We start from the raw sequence: 17,509 nt of genomic DNA, 5'->3' as shown, positions 1-17,509 counted from the left end.
AGTTTTGAGGCTAAAATGGATGGTATACGATTGAAAAGGTGTTTTTTTTTCTTCAGGTTTTCTTTGTAAATTACACTGGCTTTATTTGGTTGTTGGTTTGACAAAAATGCGCTTTAATCTGTGAGGGGTCAAAACTGACAGTGCTGCTGGTTATTATTCCATTCATCCTGTAAAGTCTACTTTGTATCAGTGGATGTGTGGTTTAAAGTCTCTTGACATTGTTATAAAGCATGTGTAAAGGTCTTATAAACAACACATAACAATGTCTGTAAAGAGGTTTAAGCTTCTCGTGGGTCAGTTAACCTGCTGGCATTGCGTGTCTTAAGAAGACTGAGCTATATGTTGAAATAAACTGACATATGTTGCCATGTCATGTAAATTACACATTTACACATGCTATGTAAGAGTGTTTGTAGATGTGTTGTCATCATCAGTTGCATTAAGTTAACTGGATATTTTATTTTTAAAACTGGCTTGTGATCTAGTAGTTACAGGGGAAGGAATGTTTCTTTTATTGGGGCTCTTATATTTCATGATTTTATTTATGTGTAATTATAAATATTATGTTAACTTTTTTCTTTGACATTCTCATTTTTATATATTTGCTTATTTGTCCCTTATTTGGACACTGGGTCTGCTGTATGTTATGCGAAGAGAAAGTTAATACAAAAATGTAAGGGTGATAATGTTGGAATTACCAGATTAATGCTGCAATCTTGAGAATCAGTTTATACACTGATCACAGTAAGGGCACCCTGAGTGTTTTGGCATTAGCAGACACATAAACTACATAAAAACATGAGACAAACACAAGCTAATGCTATGTCATGCTAATGTTAGTTGTATTTCATCCGCCCCTTTCCATAACATTGTAATAATGTTTATTACAAACTGGACATAAAAAAATGCACTTTCGATAAAGCAATGTACAAATTGTAAACCAGGTGAATAATCTGGTTTTGGAGTGGAGTGGACCTTGTGGATGAAAGATGGGACTGGATCCCCCTGTCCCAAATAAAATCAAACAAAAACACATCAACCATCTCCAGGAGGTTCATATGGTGTCTGTTTCTTTATGATGTCATTAAACTTTGCAACACCCATGTGGTTTCCAGCAAGTATAGCTTGTGACATTTCTAGAAGGTAAATTTTCACAAATAATTAATTTGCAAAACCAAGTAAAAAAACATTCAGTTCCTGTTTAGTAACGTTAATGCTTCACTGTTTAGAGGTTGAAAACGTCATGGCAAGGTGCATTCAGTAGTTTGAGCTATCACCAGTTGGGCTAACTGGCCATGTGCACATCAACATTGTGTTGCAACATTAATGCAATTGATTAATGCATTTGCATTATTGTACAGTTAGGTTTAGGGTTGGGTAGGTGTAGACCTTAACAAAACACAATGGGCCTCATTCATGAAACATTCGTAAATATACGAATAAACAAGCGTCAGCACCATCACGGCATTCAGAAGTGGAAAGATTTGATGAAGGAAATAATCCCGAGTAGTGATGCCCAAATTGTTTCTCTTTTGTTTGGGCAGAAAAGGGAATGAATAATTAATAACTCACTATCGTCGAGTCGATCATCGCGATACACATTGATAGATGGACGATTATCAGTATTTAAAGCAGTGAAGCTAATGCTAGACAAAAGTAACGTTAGAACTGAATGCACCTATAAATTATTACATACTTTGAAAAATGATTAGATAAAATCACGATAAAAAAAATTATTTATAGGAAATGAGGTGTAGAGAAACTACCTTGATATTCAGCTTGTGCTCAAAGAAGGCCTGGCTCCAACTCAATCAATACATATTTTGTACTTTTTGTCACTAGAGATGGAAGTGCTCTCTCTAAGTTTAATCTAGTCTTTAATAGTTTAATTCTCATTGAAGGAAATCCTACTTTTTAACCAATCCCAACAGAGTCCAGCGTTAATAGAGGCAATGGACAGGATCTATTTAACTTCAACTTTAATGTCAATGTAATGTTGACCCCAGTAAATATCATCCCCTTGTGGCTCAGGGATGTCATGAGTTCAGAGCATGTTCTCCAAGTGGTTAAAAGTTAACAAAAATCTTATTCTTCCAAAAGCATCTTCCATGTTTCTTAATTTTTTTCAGACTGCGAATGGTCGTTGAAGAAGTTTTGCAGCGAAGGGCTTCGTCTGACAACCGGTATCTGAAAAGCAACATATACAACATTTAAGGGTACAAATTCATTTAGTCCAGATAAAAAGAACTCAAAGCTACCAAAATGTAATATAAACACTTTATTTAAAAAATATAAGGCGTTACTATATGTAAAAGATTCTGTAATGGTAAAGACCAAGCCTCAGCCAGCTACCACTATATTTTAGAAATATAGCCAGATGGGGAACTTCAGAAAGCTTCAGTGCTAATGTAAACAAATATAAGAGATTTCAGCCTTTGAAATGTGGACTATTTTGACATTTACAGTGCCCACTGAGTGCATGTTGAGGATTCATATATATAAACGCTGCTTTCTATTTAGAGCGGTTTATAACAGCCATATGCTATATTTACATTCTATCGTCGCAGGTCTGTATCTTGATAAAATACACTATCCTGGCAGGTTTATAATGATTCTTTTGATAATCTAACGTGTTCTGAAAAACTCTTTTGTTCTAGAGGAGTGTGGTTATTTAAGATTATATTATATAAACAGTATAGCGTCCGCAGATGCATTACTTCTGTGTGTGTATCTACTGCCAGTTCTCTCTCTACAGTTTTACGGGTCCCCCCTCAACCCCCAGGAATCAAACTATAGTCTCTGAGCCTGACACCTTGCCAGTGAAAAAGTCCCAGAAGTTGCTTGGTGGTCTGCTGTCGTCTGATGTCGTGGACGAGGCGTTGGAGCTCTGCCGTACCCAGATGCCCCTCTCTCTGGGACTCTGTGGATGAGAACCGCTGTCCTGCCGTCCCAGGCTGACATGTAGGCGCTCCTCTGAGCACGTGTGCCTTGAACGGCCTTGCCCCTGCTCCTGGAGCTCTCGCTCTTCATTCTGGGCATTAGAGGAGGACTGGGACAGACTCATCAGGTTGTGGTGGGAATGAAACTGTCTCATTTTACCAATGGATTTGGGTGGGCCCTCAGAGGAGCCTGTTGTAGACACACATACGGAATATACATATAATAATAGGTTGCGTTTACTTACACATATTTACACATGCTGCCGTAAATTGATAATTGAAAGCGATTGTAAAGACATTTACAATGCTACAAAAGTTCTCTATTTCAGATAAATGGTGTTCTTTTGCTTCTATTCATCAAAAAATCGTGACAAAAAAATAAACATTCCACAAAATTTAAAAGGGACAGTTCACCCAAAAATGACAATTCTGTTCTTAAAGCTCATGTTGTTTCAAACCCGTAAGACCTTTGTTCATCACAAGACAAATTAAAATATTAATCTCAGAGCTTTCTGACCCTGCATAGACAGCAACACAACTACCATATTCAAGGCTCAGAAAGGTAGTAAAGAGATTGTTAAAATTGTCCAAGTGACATCAATTCATCAGCAGCACCACACACGTTATTTGTGTTTCTTTCTGCACAAAAGAGTTTTCTGCTAGCTTCATAAAATTAAAGGGGTCATCGGATGCCTATTTTTTTAAAGTGAAGCGATGTGACATTCAGCCAAGTATGGTGACCCATACTCAGAATTCCTGCTCTGGATTTAACCCATCCAAAATGCACACACACAGCAGTGAACACACACACACCCGGAGCAGTGGGCAGCCATTTATGCTGCGGCGCCCGGGGAGCAGTTGGGGGTTCGGTGCCTTGCTCAAGGGCACCTAAGTTGTGGTATTGCGGTATTTCTCAATGGTAGTGTAAAACAACACCAGCAACACCCTGCCCCTCTCATCCACTGGGTGGCTAGCCGTTCTTATGAGACTGTTTACTTCAGCTGCATTTAGCCAGGGAACTTTCTAACTAGCACGTTATTAGGAAAAGCGATTTGCAAAGATAAAAAAAAAAAACTATATTTACTTCTTCTGTAGGTTAAGATGATGATGAACGATTCGTGCTAACATAAAGTTAAGGTCTAAGGTAAGACGCTAGTGTCAATCAACAATTGTGGGAGGGGCCTGGGTCTGTGTGACATCACACAGCCAAGAAACTGAGAACGGCTTGATTTGAGAACGGGGATATTATTTATTCTAAGGGGATGAAAAAAAAAGCACTGCGTTGATTTTTATCATTATAGGGTGGATGTGTACAAACACTGCTATCACACATTTATGTTCAAACAACATGTAAAAGTGAATTTTGCATCTGATGGACCCTTTGGTTGAACCACTGATGTCACATGGACCATTTTAATGCTGTCCTTACTATCTTTTGGGACTTGAACATGGTAATTCCCGTTGCTGTCTATGGAGGGTCAGAAAGCTCTCGGATTTCATCAAAAATATCTTAATTTGTGTTCAGAAGATGAACAAAGTTCTTAGAGGTTTGGAACGATTTGAGAGTAAATAATGACAGAATTTTCATTTTTGGGTGAACTATCCCTTTAAGCAGCACAGCTGTTGTCAACATTAGCATTTGGCAATGATAAAAAGAATGCTTCTTGAGTACCAAATCAGAATATAACAATGATTTCTGAAGAAACATGTGACACTGGAAGACTGGAATAATGCCTGCCCGAAAATTCACAGGAATAAATTACATTTAAAATATAATACAATTTTAAAACGGCTATTTTAAATGGTAGTATTTCACAGTATCACTGTTATTGCTGTATTTTCCATCAAAGAAATGCAGCCTCAGTGAGCATAAAACAGCTTATCCACCTCAACATTTCTGAATCATAGAGGAGATATCATTTCAAAATTACATCTCTAAGAATGAGTCATTGTGAAGAACGCTGTACTTACGTTTCCTGTTGGTGTTCAGATGAAGAACATTGAGGAAGACCTCACTGCTCAGACTTCCTATCACAGATGTCTCTGGGTAAAGAGAGCACAGTGGCTCCAGGGATGAAAGGTCATCACTGGACTGACCCACAGAATCCAGAGATGCCTGTGTGTCCCTCCATCCACCGGAGTCTGTCTCCATCGTCAGGCTGCTACTACTGCTGTCACAATGGAGAGATGAATATTAGTGTTTGGACAGTAGCAATTATTGTGGTTTCACCTCTGTGATCAGGCACATTAAATATGAGGTTAAAATGGCAGCCTTTAATTTAGGGTAGTTAACCCATGTAAACATAACAATTTTTAAAGTGTCTTTGAATAGACAAAGATAAAGAATGCAATAGTATCTAAAATTCTTAAGGTTAAATTACATTTATATATATCATATATAACCAATAACCAATATATATATATGCATAAATATTTATTGCCACAAAATCATGATCCTAAAATGTATCTCCATAATAAAATGTCATTTGGTCAGACATTGATTCATCTTTTATGAATCATAAAAATATTGGTGTCCGGGAAGCCATGATCCTGAGATTATAGTGCTGTGATTTTTTAAAAGCTGTGCTATAAATGAATGGTGCTCATAAACGGCTGTCAAGATAGTGGAGGCTTGGACTTGGAAACAGTATTCAACAGTTTTATAAGTGCAGTGTTTCATGGCAGTGGGTGGGCACAGAGAAGCTATTTTCAAGTGATTTGCTTGTCCAACTGGTGGAGATTTGTAGAATCAAAGGTAATATGGTTTTCCCACAAAGAATATCACTGTTGAACAATCTTGCCTGTCTTTAAAATTTACAAAAAAATAAAATAAATACCTTTGGAGAAAATGACTGTCTCACTTTTCAAATAAAATCCCATATTCTCACATATTGGTTATATATGATTCTTGTGTCAGATGAGTATTATCAGTCAGAAATCTGACCTGAGTTTCCTGCGCAGCAGATAGTCAATGACATCAGGGTCCGTCTGAATGAGGCTCATGAGCACCTCCTGCTGCAGCTCAGCAGACACCTGCAGATGAAATGCTCCCTCTATTAGAATATGAATACTCAATGAAAAGTCATCTTTCATGCTCTGTGCATACAAAGTTGTAAAATGTATCATATGCAGGCCTAAGATTTTATCCAATGGTTTTTTCCCCCCAAAAAAACAACTAGTTTATCTAGAAATGCAAATTCTTTGCTCATTTACACACATGACTTTCTTCCATGGAACACAAAAGATGAAATTGTGTGCTGGTGGCCTTTTGAACGTATCATAGCATGGAAAAGAGCATAGAAACAAGGTTGAACATTTCTCCTTTTGTGCTCCATATAGACAAAAGAAAGTCTTAAGTGTTTGGAATATCATTTAAATTATTTTATGAGCTTTTCATTTAATGGTATTCGCTCTCTGGTGTCCATCATTCCGCAGCTCTCACCGTGAAGAGATGTTGGTGGTTCTGGATGAGCATCAGGATGACGGAGATGACGGCAGTGCTGTCTTCTATGCCCAGAGCTTGAGGGCTGAGCTCTCTCTCTGATCCTCTTTCTTTTTGCAGGAGATTGGGCCCAAAGATCACTGCCAGGTTTGCTGACGTCATCTTATTACCTGAGATCTAATCACAACACCAGTTTAAAAACAGGTCAGGATTTTGATTTGATTTGAAACATTTGGTTGCACCATTTGTGACAGTCTTTTGTGGTGGGGCTGTCATATATTTAGTTTAGCATCGCCATTGTTAAATCTGGCACTCTCAGTTACACAATAATGACTTGTTGGTTTACACAAACGCCCCAAGGGATTTTTATTTTTTTATATAAGGATGTATGAATGTAATTTTAAACCAAAATTTAAAGGGCAGTGTACAGTTTATCGATGCAATGTGTTTTGCTGTCACAAAACCTAATGTAAATATCTAAACTATAGGTTTTTCTGGGAAATATCTTTTCTTATCTCTTTTTTTTTTTTTTACAAAGATATATTGCATACAAATATACTGATGCAACAAAGCATTTAGAAAAATAATAACCAACACGCACAATGTGTGTATTAATTACACTGTGATTTAAACCGGAACCTAGTTAGTTTGCGTTCAGAGAGCTGTGTGCAAAAGAGACAATGATTGGAATTCACTCGCTACAAATTGAAGAAAAAATGAACATACTTTAATTTCAAAAACTGATAAAATAATATCTAGCTCTGATATCACCACTCATCATAACACATTAAAGGAAATTGCTCAACCACTCATCTGTATGAGATAACCATCCCTGTCATTTTTTATACATTATAAAAGCTCTTATAAAGTTGTGGGACCATACCTCCTTCTGGTTTGGCCCAGTGGAGCTGTTTGCATTCTCCTGTACTGTATGAAGAAGCGTGAAGAGCCTCAGCAGGGTGTCACAATTACAGGGTGGCAACAGGTACAACAACTGCTGCAGGTATGTCAACTGATCTGCTCCCCTCAAAACTGTCAGACAAACACAAAACATCTGGTAAGGTGAGCTGAGTTCATAACAGCTGATTACAATAACGAGAAGCGTGTTGGATAATACAGAGTTTTATTGTGTATCCTGATTCCTGTGTAGTAATATAAATGTGAGATCATTTGTGAGTGCCCGTCTCTGTGATTGTAATCTCATACAGTTAGCGTGCAGGAAGGCCTGGTAGAGTTCTCGTGGTAACAGGGGGTCAGGCATGTCCCTCAGAAACTCTTTCAGTAATGCAGCCACATCATGAACGCTGTGCTCTTCGTCTAACGCAACATCTATCCCCATGTCAAAGTCCTCACGCAGCTGAAAAAACACAAGGACACAGCAGGAGAAAACATCATCGAACAGACAACCCCTGTTTATGAGACTCAAGTGTCCCGTGTATCCTGTGCCTGCACAAACACAGTGTAATATACACATACAAATCACAGTCAGCCATGAAAACAAGACACCGTACATGCTAAGATCAGTATCTAAACATTCACGGAACAGGATAAAACAGTATGCCAGTGTTTAACTGTCAGCAGTGTGTTTCTAGAGTCAATATGAAAGACAGGGGGCGCATGCCACACGCGAGAGAGAAAAGATGTGGCGTAAACTGGCTTTGGAGAGCAGCTGGAACTGACAAACTTACTTGACGGACTCTTTTTTTGGAGCTGCCTACACGGAAAATCCCCAAAGTTTGTAACCCTAGAGAAAGGGAGAGAGAAAGATAGTAAACATGTGGTGGGATTATATTTCATTGTCCTGATTTCATATCTCTTTTAGTTTTTTTGAGTAGTGTCTCATCTTGGTGACCTTCTGTTTGCAACCTGAACCAGGGTGTGTTATGAGCTATTAGCCTGAGGATGTTTTCCAATTAGTTTGCTGATATTTCAGGGAAAGAACAAAGTTCGCAAAAGTATCCAATATTTGGTACATGACATTGTTATAGTTCAGAAACATATCACTTTGATGAATGTTATGGTCTTCAAACCACTCAAAACTAAATTGAGAATGATTTGTCTTGAAACTCTTTAAATTTAAAATTCAATTACAGCAGCCAATCCAGAGCCAGGATTCTAAATGAAATCTGAATTACATAACACTGAACTAGAATGAAATGTGTCCTTCCGGTTTTGAAATGAATGACTGGACGTGTGCTGTATTGCGGTTTGCAGCTCACCGTAGGTCTCTATGTGGTTACAGCAGCGCTCTACCACTCGGGGAACTTGTCTGTAGATGGGATTGAGACTGAGTTTGGCCTGTGTGCGACCGGCAGCCTTTTTCAGCTCCAGCTCATTAGGGTGAGAGAGCTGCAGAGCTTCAAGTAGTCTGGACTGACTCTCAACCATATCAGAGATGGAGTCCACAGACATCCCTCCCTGACAAAGAGAAAGAGGTGGGGAGAAAGATAGAGAGTTTAGATATGATAGCCAATGGTCACAGATGAATGTAGGTTTGCGGCGTACGATAAACTTCAATTTCAGTTAAAGCCTGTTCCAATTACAATGCATTAGTAAAACAGATAAACACCTGAAACACTTTCACACTGGTCAGAAAAGAGCTCTAAGCCAGTGAGAAAAATCTAAACACTATATATCTATTTATGCTTTGTATACAACAGAAATGTAAACATATTTCGATGAAAGCTTTTCAGATGTCAACACGATGACTGAATAACCCAGTAATCTGTTCTCTTTCTCTCTCCATGTTTGGCCGGAGTGAATAGAGAGTTTGATTTGGCAAAGACACAGACATAAATCTCATTCCCTCCTGCTGATATGTAGCCACCCATAGATATGTTGTCTCCAGTCACACTGAGAGAGGTATGGAAATCACCCATACAGCATCAAACAATAACCTGAACCACGCCGACTGACTCAGTAATAACAAACAGCCATTATTAATGTGGTGAAGAATACTATGCTCTTCAAGGTATTGCCTAGCTCATCTTATGACTCTCTGTTTTTAAAAAGGCGCTTATTTATTGTCTACACTTGACCCTGATATCTAAATTATTGTACCTTTACCAAATTATGGGATCATAGCATTTATTTTTAAGTCGAGTCACATTTATTTATATAGTGCCATTTTTAAAAAATAGAGATTGTTTCAAAGCATCTGAACAGAAATAAACTGGGAAATAACAATGTAAATATTGTAAAGTTTAAGTATAAAGCACTCCAAGCAGTTCTGCAGAAGACAGTAGTGTGATTATTCAGCTTAATTAAGCTCAGTGTTGAATAAAGTTTGTTCAGTGACAAGTTCAGTGACAAAGTTAATACATTCTGAAGAAAACGTTTTAGCAGAAACAGACGTTTTGGTTTTTGAATGATCATATGCTGGTAATAATTTTTGCTAAATCATCATGATCAGAAAATGAAACAATATAAATGAACTGATTGTTCATTTTAATGACATTTTTAATTTTAGTATTTTAATTAAAATTAATTAGAATTGTATATTTTATTTATTTCAATTTTAATTAAAATTATTGGAATTAAATTGGTACATTATAGCTTTTAAGCTGCCATTTTCAGTTTATACATGTCTATTTTACAAAAAACAAGGAATGATAACAAGGAATAACTGATTTTCTGACTCCATACACCATAAAGTTTCTGTCTTGTTTTGTATTCTGTATTTCAGGTTTAAATAAGATCAGTTCAGTGAATTATCTCCTTTTGCCTTTTGTTGTTGATGTTGCTCAAATAGTTTTAGAAGCCTCAGCTAGGAGTTTATCTGTGAGATGTACCATATCAACACTTGACCGTGGGGAATTCTTTGAATGAAATGATGCCAGCTTAGTGATAGTAATGAGTTTTTATTGGCTCTGATTTATATTTGCGTAGATAGTGTTCTCTTCTTTTATTTGCTCACGTATGAGATGACAGCAACGATCTCTCAAAGCAATAGCCCACAATTAACTGTGTCGTTATGTACTGTATAGCTGTTATGTTATGCATGTGATGTTATGTGTAATGAAGTTCAACATGGCCTGGGTTCTGTGTTTTAAAAATCGGCTCCTGATTACCAGATCAAAAGACCTAGATTATCTTAAATATATTGTACATACCACAGCTTTCAGAAGACAGTACTTTTGGATGAGGATGTTGGTATAGTTTTAAAGATAATAGGCACTTACCCGTCTGTGTGTGCGTGAGGTGTTGTCCATGAATGCTGATGAGGGAGGTTTGCTGTGGGGCTCCAGTGCTGGTGAGGAGGCAGCATCAGGTGATAAGGCTGTATTGCCCCGCGGCCGGTTTCCATTGTGCTGCCATTTCTCAGCACGGAAGTGAAGAACACTGGCCTCCAGGTCCAGACAGTCCCGTCGGCTCTCTTTCAGGGCATCCTGCCGTTGCTTGAAGGCCCGGTCGTTTGCAATGACCTGGGAGAGCGGGATACCGAATGCTTTGGCCGCAGACTCTGTGGAAGAATCCAAACAGTTAGCAAACAAATGACCTTGACAGTAGGCTAGTGGACTACTTAATTCATTTGAATTATATAGATACATTTTGATATTTTAAGTGTCCATAGTTTCCAAAGCTTTTATGTCACATACAGTGCATATCAACTTTTTGCAATTTTTGGACTAGTTGTACATTACATTCCAGGAAGGGAGTGTGTGAAACATGTCAAACTCATTCTTTATTTCAGTAAAAAGTGACTCTGCATATCATATCAAATGTCATCACAAAAACCTCAAACTCATTATCAGCCCATAAGTCCTATCCTATCCTATTTTAGGTCAGTTTTGAGCTTTTGCATCCAAACTTGACTGCTTTCAGACTAGTGAAAAAGAAAAACTTCCAAAACACACATTTTATTGTTGGTTTTATTTTACTTTATCCATTTGCGTATGTATTTTTACATTAAAATACATATCTTTAAAAGCAGTTTTCTCAAAATGAGTTTTTTTTTTCTCCTGCACTTACAGAAATCTCCATTTCAATGACACTTACATTTACTAAATGTTCCATTCCAATAACAATTGTCTAAATGTCTTGTGATTTATTAACCGGGAAAGTATAGTGATTTCTATTTTTTTTTTAACCTGTTCACCTGTAATATGAAGAGACTTGGGGCCAGATTTTAGAAAACTGGGCAAATTAGCGATAGAAGAGAGAATAAGAGAGAGTCATACCGGTTGAGAATGAGTAAATAATCACAGAAATTAAATTTTTACATGAACTGTCCTTTTTAAGTGAATATTTGATCCTGTGGCTTGTTTTTGCTTTTTAGATTGTAAATGATTCTGCACTTCTTAGACCTATGGGCAACAAAATCACGGTCAATTTTTACATGACTTGAAAGTGTCATATAAAGACTATAATGTTTCAGACATATCGTCAGCTTTAATATGATCAGTATCTCAGTTCACTCTTCCTGTGCTGTTCAGTTTTGGTGTTCAACTTCTGTTTGCTTTTCTTGTGCAAAGGAGGAAAACATCTTTATCTGCCCACAGATATGAAATCTAGAGAGCTAGAGTTGGCACATCAACATACTGCTTAAACTTATTTGGAAATGTAAATAAATAAATACATTCATACATACAGTGCTGTGAAAAGGCTTTTGCCTCCTTCCTGGTGTTTTTTTTTTTTTTTGGCATATTTGTCATACTTAAAAGATTCAGATCATCAAACTAATTTTAATATTACACAAAGATAATGCAAGTAAATACAAAACAGTTTTTAAATGATGATTTCATTTATTAAGGGGAAAAATATGTCCAAACCTACCTAGCCCTATGTGAAAAAAATTATTGTTAAATCATGAAAGACCAAATTATTTTAGAAAGCTGAGTTAAATTTCACTAGCCACACTACTCATTACTGTCAGACCTGTTGAATCAAGAAATGATTTAAATAGAACCTGTCTGACAAACTGAAGCATGCTTAAAGAGCAACACATCATGCCTTGATCTAAAGAAATTCAAGAACAGATGAGAAACAAGATCAGTCTGAAAAGGGTTCTAAAGCCAGTTTTGAGGCGTTGGGACTCCACCGAACCATGGTCAGAGCCATTATCCCCAAATGGAGAAAACTTGGAATGGGGGTGAACCTTCCCAGGAGTGGCTGGCCTACCAAAATTACTCCAAGAGCATAACGACGACTCATCCAGGAGGTCATAAAAGAACCCAGAACAACAAGTAAAGAACTGCAGGCCTCACTTTGCTTTAATAAGGTCAGTCTGCATGATTCAACAACGGCATCCATGGGAGAGTTCAGAGGGCAAAAGCCACTGCTGACCAAAAAGAACACAAAGGCTTGTCTCACATTTGGCAAAAAATATTTTGAATATTCCCAAGACTTGTGGGCAAATATTCTGTGGACTGATGAGACAAAAGTTGAACTTTTTGGAAGGTGTGTGTCCCATTACATCTGGCGTAAAACCAACACAGCATTTCCTAAAAAGAACATCATCCCAACAGTTAAACATGGAGGTGGTGGTGTGATGATCTGGGGCTGCTATGCAGTTTCAGGACCTGGATGACTTTCTATAATTAATAGAAACATGAATTCCTCAGTCTAAAAGAAAATCCTGAAAGAGAATGTCCAGCCGTTAGTTTGTGACCTCAAGTTATGCAGCAGGACAATGATCCCCAACACGGTCCACCTCTGAATGGCTCAAGAAAAACAGAATGAAGGTTTTGGAGTGGCCCAGTCAAAAATCCGACTGAGATGCTGTGGCATGACCTTAAACAGTCCATTCATGCTCAAACCTTCCAATGTGGCAAAATTCCACCACAGTGATGTGAAAGACTGATTGCCAGTTGTCGCAAACGCTTGATTGAAAGGGTGGCACAACCAGTTATTAGATTTAGGGGGCAATGACTTTTTCAGGTAATGCCAAGCAGGTTTGGACCACTTTTTTCCCCTTAATAAATGAAATAATTATTTAAAAACTGCATTTTGTATTTGTATTTGTTATCTTTGTGTAATAATAAAATTTGTTTGATCTGAATCAATCAAATGTGACGAATATGCAAAATAAATGTAAAACCAGGAAGGGGCCAAAACATTTTCACACCACTGTACATAAATGTATGCATACAAGTAAAAAAAAAATATATAAACAACTGTTACAAGTGTGCCTCTCTTGTGTACAAGTAAGCCTCTTAGAGGGTTTACTTAACAGTTTACTCAATTAAATGATTTCAGAACTAGCCTAATTAAAACACGAGATGTATTAGCACCTTTAAAAAACTCTTCTACTGGATCTTACATGCTTTACCTCAAAGAAAGCATTATTTAACATGTTCTTCTAAAGCAGCTTAAATGTAATTGAACTACTACAGTATTTATGTAGATGGGGAGGGACAAAGACATGATGGATACGTAAAGCCTGCACTTTTAAATAGCATCTTTAACACCCTAACAGGACTACAGTGAGGTTACATCTAATCTGTTTTGGCTGTCAAAGCAACACAAAAGCAAAGCAGTCTTGTCGTCCTCTCTCCTCCTCACAATCACTTTTTCTCCTATCTCTGCTCCAGGGCTTAAAGGTCTAGTGGCGGGTCAGGTTAGTCTGGTCCACTAGCTGCTAGTCCTCTGATAAGCTGGATGGATATGGGGATTGAGTCCTCTTTAAATTCCTTCCTCTACCCTATCACCATCCACCCCTGCAGTCCTTCATTCAGCCCTCCCCACGAGCTGACGCACATGCTAGAAACAAGCGCCAGACTGTGGTTGCAGGTGGCGGGCGTTTGGCCGAACTCCAGGAACATGGCCAAACAAATCCGACTGACTCGGGAATCAGTGCTGCTTTAGCTCCGGCAACTTTCGGAGCCGCTCTGAGATCAGTCTGAGCTCTTAGAGCAAAGTTAAATACTGATTCAGCACTAATGAGTTTATTATTATTTAAATGACTGTGTACAACACCCTACCTGGTTTCAGTTTATTTTGATGGTCCCTTTAACACATTCTGATCAAAATAAAGTGTTCTAAACATACTATTGAGCAAAAGTTTAAGGTCAGTAAGATTTTAATTATTTTTTTTATTTTTTTTAGAAAGAAATTGCTACTTTTGTTCCGTAAGGACGCATAAATTTATTAAAAGTAAGAGTAAAGTATTTTTGGAATGTATATGCATCAAAGAATCCTGAAAAAAAGCATTATGGTTTCCTCAAAAAAATTAAGCATCGTTTTCAACATTGATATTAATAAGAAATGTGCATATTATAATAGGCATATTAGAATGATTTCTGTAGGATCATTGATGCTGGAGAAATTGATGCTGAAAATTCAGCTTTGCCATCACAGGAATAATTTGTATGTTTCAAATATATTTACATATCTTTCACAAAATTACTGTTTTACTATATTTTTGTTTGAATCAATACAGTCTTAGTAAGCATAATAGATTTCTTTTAAAAACTATAAGAAATTGTACAATCCCTCAACTTTTGAACTGTGTACTTACACCAAAAATAAATGTGAAAATAAAACCCTAAAATACAGTTACATCGATACAACTCATAAGTCTTTGCGGAGTTTCCTCACACAAAACTGGTTCCACTGTTTACACATTATATAGTGTGAAGGAATGGTTTCAGAATCGTTTAGATTGTATAGAAAACATGCATTCACAGGGATATACAGACTGCAAAGAAGCAAAGCTACATGGGATGTAAAATTGTCTTGCGTCTTAAAGTCTTAAAGCTTTGTGTCTTAAAGGCCTATGGGAGATTTGCAAGAACTGTGACACACCAAGCAGCCCTGGCAACCAGAGTCAGCGAACAGCCATTTATAAGTCTCTCTCTATTCTCTGTTCACCATCACTGTCCACCACCATCACCAAAGAATGGCGATTAGTAGTCCTGTAATGGTTTAACAATGACGTCATGAAGACATAAGTTACATAAGTTGACAACTATAATGTGATATCTAGAAGATATCTAAAAGAGAATACTTGAAGACCTAACATTTCAGTATATATGTCTTGTTGGTTGTTTGTTAAACAAAGATTACAAGACTGCATGAGCTCAGGAACGCTGCCTGACAAACACAGGGCATTTAAAGACGATCCAATTCATCACTCTCAAGTTCCATAATGTGACATTATTTAAAAGCAAAACGGGATATTCAACAAAATAATATAGGTTGGAAATGGAACTTGATTTTATCTATGAAACTTTAATGTTGAAACTATTGCCATTCTAGTCCTTTACACGCAGGTTGCATGAGATCTGAAGATATGTGAAAAATGGAATAACATCTCTTACCTCGCTCTTTCTTTTCTTTTGAGAAAGAGTCAAACTTTCTCCGTAGTGATTTCCTCCTCTTACGAATCTCTGAAAAAAAAAAAAAAAACAGGATTACAGTTGCTTTTGTACATAGATCTATAATATATATATATGTTCCTTCTGCTCATCAAGCCTGCATTTATTTGATCAAAAATACAGAAAAAAATGTAATATTGTGATATATTATTACAATTTAAAATAATTGTTTTTAAATGTATTATACTTTAAATTATCATTTATTTATGTGATGCAAAGCTGAATTTTTAGGATCATTATCACATGATCCTTTAGAAATTATTCTAATATGATGATTCATTATCAAAGTTGGAAACAGTTCTGCTGCTTAATATTTTTTCAGAACATGTGATACTTTTTTAGGATACTTTGATGAATAAAGAGTAAAAAAAAAAAGAAAAAAAAAGAAGCTATGTTTTTAAAATATAAATATTTTGTAATAACAATATACACTACTGGTCAGTAATTTGGGGTCAGTAATTATTTTTTCTTTCTTTTTTTTAAATAAAATCAATACTTTTATTCAGCAAGGATGTGTTAAATTGATAAAAAGTGATAGTAAAGAAAATATATTATTAGAATATATATTATTAGAATTTTTTATTTTTATTTTGAATAAATGCAGTTCTTTTAAACCTTTTATTCATCAAATATATTAGACAGCAGAACTGTTTCCAACACATAATAAATCAGAATATTAGAATGATTTCTAAATGATCATGTGATAGACTGATGTTACATGTGACACTGAAGGCTGGAGTAATGATGCTGAAAATTCAGCTTTGCATCACAGGAATAAATTATTTTTTTAAAGTATATTCAAATAGAAAACTATTATTTTAAGTTGTAATAATATTTCACAATATTACTGTTTTTTTCTGTATTTTTGATCAAATAAATGCAGGCTTGATGAGCAGAAGAAACTTCTTTCAAAAACATTAAAAATAGTAATGTTTCCAAACTTTTGGTCAGTACTGTATATATACACACACACACATATATATATATATATATATTACAAAAATAACTCAAACGTTAAAACAGTATTGTATAAAAATGTAAATCTAATGCTGACAACACATAAAAGAGGTACATAACACAAACACCTAAACCGATGCATGTAACAACAAGTATTCCTTTGCCAGAAATAAACTGTTTCATTTAGATGGCTGACAATAAAGTGAAACCTCTTAAGCACCGAGCATGAGCACAGAGCTGACAAAGCAACCACTATATAAAACCTATATTAGTGAAAGCTGTAAGACAAAATTAGAAGCAGAAGCATTTTCTACACAGATAAACAGATTATCCAAAATGTTTGCTATAGAAAAAAGGTATTCTTTCCAGATTTGGAGCTGAAAATAAGTAGCCTATAGCTAAACTAAAACACATTTTGTCTGTGTGTTTTCATATCTCTGATGTAGTATGTCTATATGGCCCTCAGGAGAACTGTAAAAATGTGATGAATAGCTGTTTCCTTTACTACAGTAGGTTAAAACTGCAACTTTTTAAACTCAAACCAATAGACGTGTTTACACTCAAACCTCTTCCTGTCTGTGAGTGCTGATAACTTGGTTCCATTTTGTTATGCCTTCTTACAGATATACTTTTATTAATTTGAATCAGAAGAGGACTGAGTGGGAAAAGGTTTAAAAGATGCTCTGTAGAGATGTCCAGAGAGATCTGAGAGAAAACCAAATGACTTGTAGCACATGCAGAGGGGCTTTAGGTGGGGTCATATTCCCATGACTGCAGGAAATGAGAGTTTATTTCTATGGCAACTGCCCCCAACCCTCCTCACACGCCAAGACATCATGGGCTAAAGCCCCCAT

The 17,509-nt window shown here is 36.5% G+C and overlaps 1 protein-coding gene and 1 long non-coding RNA gene across 5 annotated transcripts in view; one reads left to right on the top strand and one right to left on the bottom strand.

Annotated features, from left to right (window-relative positions):
• Positions 1 to 1,044, top strand: part of LOC132124368 (uncharacterized) — a 45,433-nt gene extending 44,389 nt beyond the window's left edge. Inside the window, exon 2 of the long non-coding RNA XR_009426751.1 lies at positions 336 to 1,044. This is a non-coding gene — a long non-coding RNA (uncharacterized LOC132124368). The remainder of the gene's footprint in view (positions 1 to 335) is intronic.
• Positions 1,045 to 1,964: 920 nt separating this feature from the next.
• The window catches only part of arhgap36 (Rho GTPase activating protein 36), a 37,733-nt gene continuing 22,188 nt past the window's right edge, over positions 1,965 to 17,509 (bottom strand). For 3 of the 4 annotated variants that reach the window (XM_059535300.1, XM_059535323.1, XM_059535313.1), the window contains 11 exons: positions 15,642 to 15,710; positions 10,563 to 10,843; positions 8,601 to 8,799; positions 8,070 to 8,125; positions 7,588 to 7,738; positions 7,265 to 7,413; positions 6,382 to 6,558; positions 5,884 to 5,972; positions 4,911 to 5,110; positions 2,813 to 3,129; positions 1,965 to 2,187 (listed from right to left, as the gene is read on the bottom strand). In XM_059535300.1, coding sequence (XP_059391283.1) covers positions 2,116 to 2,187; positions 2,813 to 3,129; positions 4,911 to 5,110; positions 5,884 to 5,972; positions 6,382 to 6,558; positions 7,265 to 7,413; positions 7,588 to 7,738; positions 8,070 to 8,125; positions 8,601 to 8,799; positions 10,563 to 10,843; positions 15,642 to 15,710 — 1,760 coding nt within the window. In that variant the 3' untranslated portion in view covers positions 1,965 to 2,115. The remainder of the gene's footprint in view (positions 2,188 to 2,812; positions 3,130 to 4,910; positions 5,111 to 5,883; positions 5,973 to 6,381; positions 6,559 to 7,264; positions 7,414 to 7,587; positions 7,739 to 8,069; positions 8,126 to 8,600; positions 8,800 to 10,562; positions 10,844 to 15,641; positions 15,711 to 17,509) is intronic. The other variant, XM_059535309.1, reaches the window with a different exon arrangement.

This window comes from Carassius carassius, chromosome 3 (genome assembly GCF_963082965.1).
Source record: "Carassius carassius chromosome 3, fCarCar2.1, whole genome shotgun sequence".
NCBI lineage: Eukaryota > Metazoa > Chordata > Actinopteri > Cypriniformes > Cyprinidae > Carassius > Carassius carassius.
This window is presented reverse-complemented; position numbering and strand designations above follow the sequence as displayed.